General features: G+C 37.3%; 1 protein-coding gene across 1 annotated transcript in view; it reads left to right on the top strand.

Annotated features, from left to right (window-relative positions):
* Nucleotides 1–4370, top strand: part of LOC111381335 (flowering time control protein FCA-like) — a 13684-nt gene extending 9314 nt beyond the window's left edge. Inside the window, exons 10-20 of the mRNA XM_023005118.1 lie at nt 74–118; nt 252–411; nt 802–882; nt 1306–1688; nt 1920–1923; nt 2043–2207; nt 2276–2476; nt 2567–2602; nt 3342–3407; nt 3502–3547; nt 3891–4370. Of these exons, the coding sequence (XP_022860886.1) occupies nt 74–118; nt 252–411; nt 802–882; nt 1306–1688; nt 1920–1923; nt 2043–2207; nt 2276–2476; nt 2567–2602; nt 3342–3407; nt 3502–3547; nt 3891–3898 (1195 nt within the window). The 3' untranslated portion in view covers nt 3899–4370. The remainder of the gene's footprint in view (nt 1–73; nt 119–251; nt 412–801; nt 883–1305; nt 1689–1919; nt 1924–2042; nt 2208–2275; nt 2477–2566; nt 2603–3341; nt 3408–3501; nt 3548–3890) is intronic.
* Nucleotides 4371–6516: the final 2146 nt, after the last annotated feature.

The raw sequence follows: 6516 nt of genomic DNA, 5'->3' as shown, positions 1-6516 counted from the left end.
CTTCTTAGAGTTTTGTTTTTTTTTTTTTTTTTTTTGGGTACAATAAACGTCATTTTTCTTTCTCCTTTCTCAGAGGTGGTCCTGGTTTTGGTCCTCGCTTTCCTGCACCTGGGACTAGGTATTCATTTATATTATTCTGCTTGTGTTTACATTAAGCTTCTTCCTCCTCCATCACCGCCAAACAATCGCATTCTAAATGCCTTCGATATGTGAACATGTTGTCTTTAACTCATTTTTGAACTTTTCTGCAGACCAGCCGCTGAACTTGGCAACCCATTGCGTGGCGGCATTCCTCCTAATGCCTGGCCTCTGGCAAGTTCACAAAATCTGGGCTCACATTCTAATGTTGGCATGCTTGGTTTTGGAAATCAGTTGCCTGCTAGGTCTGGGGATATTGTGTCTTCTACTCCAGTAAGAGCATTCATCACTTGTCTGATAGGTTTCCTATTTAGAAACCTCACTGAATTTTCCTAATAAGATTTTAATGAGGCAACTTTTGTTTTTAATACTCCAAAATAACTGTACTCATTTTCCTTCGTTTGATTTTTTTGTCCCAATAGATTAATTTTTTTTTTTTTTTTTTTTTAAAAAGATTTTCTTGAGGTTTTGACTAAAAACAGTAATTGTGATTTTTGCATACATGGATCCACATATTGTTGGGGGGCTATTATTGTTTTTCTGCACTATCAGGCATTTATTGTATATATAGCAACTTGTGGAATTATATCCACATTGTGCTGCTTATTTTTCTCCAATATTCAGATGTTTCTTAAATTGTATGTTGCGCGCATAAACTTTCAGGGCTCTATTGGTGTCCTTCCTGGCAATGTTGATGGCATGCATTCTGGGCCTGTGGTTTCTTCTGTACCTATGTCACAGATGGTATGTAGAATAATTATCCTACTTAGCTGGATGGGAGATTATATTTAATTTATCTTTCAAACTTGAAAATGTAGCAGGGAAGCGGTAGAAATAATGAAATGATCACGCTATCAAAATTCCATTTATTCCAAAGGAATATCGCAACACGATCACCTTCTAGTTTCTGTTGATTCCTAAGAATACCATAAATATATGCATCAAAAACTCTTTGATTCATGCATGAATTTAAACAATCTGGACTCGTTTGATATTTTATTTCAATTCAAAAATCACTCCATTGCTGTAACCCTTATTTATGATATCTAAAAAACCTAATTAATGACTAATTCTAATAGATGACAACTCTAATTAATGACTAATCTTAATTAACAACTAACATCTACATAATTTCTTCAAAACTGAAATTTGTTCATTTTTAACCAGTCTTGGCCTCAAGTTCCATCTGTTGGCCAGCAAGTATCACCGATACAGAGGCCACCATCAGGACAACACTTGCCATCTTCCTTGCAGTTACAACCTTTGAATGCGGCATCTTTCTCCAAAACACAAAGTTTGAATGGATCACACACTCAATTGGGTCAAATGCATTCAACTGGTCATAGTCCTCACAGTCAGGCTATACAAACACAACAGCTGCCTGGTTTGAGTGGGCAGTCAACTGTTCCTCGACCACAGATGCAGCATAATGCACCATCTGCCCCAGGACAAGGATCCGTGATGGAAAATTTTCAGCAAATACCTACTCAGCAGTTTCAACCTCTTCATCAATCCCAATCACCATTGGCTCAGATGGGGGGGGGGGGGGGGTGAATCTCTAGGTAGCTTTGTCCAAAAATAAAGTTTAACATGGTAGTTTCACCATATATCCTATATTGGCCCGAAAGATATTTATTTGATGCATGAAATCCAGTCTACTTCATTCTTTGATATGAAGCAACTCATTTTTATCCATAATCCCTATTTGTTAGCATGATTTTAAGATGTCAGCAATCTGATATTTTTGTATTAAATGGTTATCTTCTTCATTATGTTTACAGTGTAGTAATACTCACTCATTCATGTAAATGTTGGTGTTATCTTTGTACTTACTATGAATTATTTCACTACCACTATATTTTGTTGAGTGCATGTCATGCTAATATTGCTTATTGTTCCTCTAGTCTTCTTGGGCTGGAATTGCATCACAGACAGTTAACAGTACTGCTGGTGTCCAACCAGGAGATGTAGCTCCTCCTACATCTGCTTCTGTTAAATGTAACTGGACAGAGCATACTTCTCCTGATGGATACAAATATTATCACAACAGTACAACTGGTGAAAGCAAGGTAAAAGTCTTATCATCTGTCTGCAGTTTCCTAGCAACATGGCCTCTCATTATTATTGATTTTGGCAGTGGGAAAAACCTGAAGAGTTAGCACTCAGTGAGCAGCAACAGCAACAAAAGCCGTCTATCCAACAACGTGAAGTTCAGTCTCAGCCACAAGGACTATCTGTACAGCAAGGTCCTCAGACCCAAACAAACCTTCAAGGTCAATATCAGGCACAGTTCCAAACCCCGATCCGGCCATTGCAGCAAACTTCGCAATCACCCTGGGTCAGTATTTGTTGATTGTTGTGTTCTTAACTCTTCTGGTTTACAACCTTTTTACAATGCATTTCTTATTGTGTTACTTTAATATTCCAGTATCAGGTCCCTGGACCCACTAGTCAAAACTCTCAGGTAATTTGGGTGCGAAATAATTTTATTTATCTGTGTGTATGTATGTATTGATAAATGAAGTACAAAAGGAGGGGGACCTGGCACCTTACCTCCAGAATCAGTAATGGGGGAGAAAAAATGTGATTTTGGACAAAGATAAAGAGTGGAGGTACTACCTCCATTCCAAAGCATATGAGAAAGACTTAGAGAGATAAGGCTAATGCATTATTTTTTAAATCTGGCTTAGGTAGTTGAATTTGACATAACCTATTTTTTTAGTATGTTTATATCTGGAACTCCAATTGTAACTGTGATCCTTGGGGGCTGCTCTAGAAAGCTATTTTCCCTTTATGATTATAATTCTCTCTCTCTCTCTCGTATAGGCTTCTTGATAATTACAATCGTACATAGTATCCTCTTGGTTTCCCATAATACGTTATTAAATTCTACACTGATCTCCTCAACTTAGATCCACCACACACTAGCTCTCCCATCAATTTGGGGTTGGCAACATAATTTTTTTATTTTTTTGGGAATTTCATTCGCTTCATCACTACATCGACCTCAACTTCAGGTCAATGATATGAAGGGGGAAAAAAAAAAGAAAAAAAAAAAAAAGAAGCTCTGTATTAAAAGCCTTCACTGATACTGGTGGTATGCATACCGAGAACAATAAATAGGTTGTGCTCATTTCATACATCAGTGTATATGTACTGGTGAGATTTTTTATTTTATTTTTTTCTGGACTATTTGGAATCAGGAACTTCGCTTCCCACAGCCATCTGCAGCCATTGGTTCTATTAATGACCCAACACGTTATCAGCAGGTTGGACTTGATAAATTTACACACTCAATTATTTATTTTAAGTACTTTTATATTTCATTTGTCAAAATTTTTATTTGTTTTTATTCTGTCGTAGGGGTTCCAGTCTTCTCAAGAATGGATGTGGAAGAATAAGCCTACAGGTATTTTTGATAAACAGCAATGCAGACGCTGTTTGTTTCATTCTTTACTTTATGTTGAAATGTTATCTGTTGGTTACTTGACATAAATGAAAACTAAGCATACGGATATTTCTAACCATCTATCGATGTCTTCATCCATGTTTTTTGGTTTTGTTTTGCCTGCAAAAGACTGTTTTACAAGAATATTTATCCTCGTGGCTTTGATTCCGATCATGATCTCAATCCTTGGATTAAGGATTAATGTCTCATTTACCCTGCTCACCTCGAGGGTTTTATAGTACTAAAAACAGTGATGTCTGTCCATCAGAATATGACAACTCTCATGATCCCATGTTGTCCTCAGGAGCCTGATCCTGATTATCAAACAGATTGTGCGCTTAATACTGAACTGCGAGGCGGTTTCTGTTTGGGCGATGGAGACAAAGCATAGACACGAGCATCCTCTAATCCTGAAATTTACGGAACCGAGTTCTCGTTGTTGAGAAGTACATGTACGAGGCTGCTGCCCCATGAGTCGCTCATGACAATACTACATGATATGCTTAAATGCTTTAGAATTATATTACGGCATTTTCCTTGAGATTGTGAAAAATATGCGGTGTAGAAATCTTTTACGGGTGTAGAAGTTTTAATCTTGCTACTAGCCCAGTAGCCCCTGATGAGTTTCATCAATTTGCATTTTGTGGCTATTTTTTTTCTGTACGAGTTGCCTCATATCACGATAGCAGCATCAGATGTGCATTAGAGGTGCTATGGGTTCTTTATGCTGCCCACATACTTTGATTCGTAAACAGGTGATTCTGTTAAAATATTTTTTACTTTTCGTAACGGGGAGCAAGAATTTAGGAGGCACGTGTAGTGAACATGCATTCTTCTTTTGCTAGAATATTGACAGCAATTTCACCACCACTAGATACAGACGTCAAGCTTCCCATTTTCAGCATTGAGTTTTTGAAATCCTCGTAAAATGCTGTCGTATCATCCACGAGTCTGGATGATTTCACACGTCCCGTCATTGTCAGTGGCTAGCACCTGGTCAGACGCTAGTAAACCCTCGCCTGACAGAATGTTGACGTAGTATTATCATACGTTGATGCGGTCATATGATCAAGATCTGCAAGTGTTGTGTTAGAACCAGATCTTGAGCATAGTTGCTGGAGGGATTGTAAGAATTCCAAGTTGATGTCGGGTGAGTTTGCATTGTTGTTGGCGTTTGTTCGAGAGCCAAACGTTCAGCATCGAGCTTTTTCGATGGTGTGTGCACCTGCACATGCATAGAGAAGATGTGGCATTTTCTTGTTAAATGTATTCATGTATTTGTAGTTAACCAAAGGTGAAAATAAAGTGATTAAATCAAGGGAGGTTAATTACTAGAGGGTGCAACCATATCCTGGAGTGAGAGCGGTACATTTTGGAACTTGGCTACTAATGTGGACACCAGATTTTGGGCCTGGGATGTTGTTTATTGGCCGCTACTTTGTTCGCTACTTTGTTGGCACTTAAACTAGGGAAAAAATCATAATTCATGTGTATTATTTTCACCAATTCAAAAATCAGTTAGATATTTTAAAAATTCAAAATTCAGGTATATATTTAATTAATTAAAAATATTAATTAAATAAATATAATAAAGACATAGTTATACGATTAATGGTCACAGATTCATAATTATAGGTCATGGATTTATTTCCTGGTAACATATAATAAAATTAATGTCATGGATTATTTTGTGGTCACAAATAAAAAATTTTGTAGGTCATAAATTATTTTGAAGTTATATATCATTCAAATTTTGGTCACAGTTTATTTGTCACATATTTTCACATTTATTAGTCACAGATTATTTTGAGGTTATAGATCCTTCAAATTTTTGGTCACAGTTTATTTATGTCACATATTTTCACATTTATTGGTCACAGATTATTTTTTTAGTCACATTATCGAATTTTAAAGATCGCAGGCCAAATCATTGGTCACATACATCAAAGGCTCCACCAACGATCCTAATTCACAACCAATACTTGATCACAGAGCAATTAAATAGTTGATCATAGTTACTATTACATCTCGCCTCGCCACACCACTACTACAACCACAGCCAATAACAACAAAAACGATCATCAATTGCACCACACCACAACGCAAGTTGTCTAATGACTTCTATGCACTAAATCAAAAAATCAACTTTACTTTCCCTCACAAATTAAGACCAGAAGGTACTAGGCAGTAGGCAGCAATGGCACATGCCTGCCATCTGTATCATTATAAACACACTATACCCCACTTGATGCTGCCCTTTTCAATGGTGAAAATGAAAAACTAGCTCCAAACATACTTTTATGATCTCTCTCTCTCTCTCCGTGTCTTCCTTTTGTTTCGGTAGTTTTGAGAAATATTGAAGACAAAACCATTTAATCCATGCTCAGAAATAAATAGAGAAAGTGTGACTGTGACAGAAAGATTAAGGAAAAGGAAAAGATAGCAGAGGAAGGCCAAATGCGTAGCACACCACACCATACCATCGTGATGTTGCCTCCACCTTACACCACAGAGAGAAAATGCCTCCACCTTACACCACAGAGAGAAAACAACACCCACATGCCTCCACCTTACATCACAGAGGGAAAACAAACAGAATAGTCGCCGATGAGATTGATTCAGAGCTTCGCCGTCATTGTGAATTACCATCGCCGCCGTTGCTGTTGGTGGCAATGGTGGTGGTTTATGGTAGAGAGAAGGGAGAAAATATAGATGGTAGAGAAAGGAACTAGGGTTGAAATTGAATTTGGGTGAAATAGTTAATATTTAAATTATTAAATCAATACCTGATTTTTGAATAATGAAATTTCGGCCTTGATTTCTGAATTGTAATGTTTAAAGCCTTGGTTATGTAATTTCCACCTAGAAACGACGACTACCCGAGCTAATGATAGAGGCAAGAACACTTTCCGGCTAGGCCTTACTATAAC

This window comes from Olea europaea, unplaced genomic scaffold, assembly GCF_002742605.1.
Source record: "Olea europaea var. sylvestris unplaced genomic scaffold, O_europaea_v1 scaffold2289, whole genome shotgun sequence".
Classification (NCBI taxonomy): Eukaryota; Viridiplantae; Streptophyta; class Magnoliopsida; order Lamiales; family Oleaceae; genus Olea; species Olea europaea.
The sequence above is the reverse complement of the archived record's forward strand: the minus strand, read 5'-3'. Positions and strand labels throughout refer to the sequence as shown.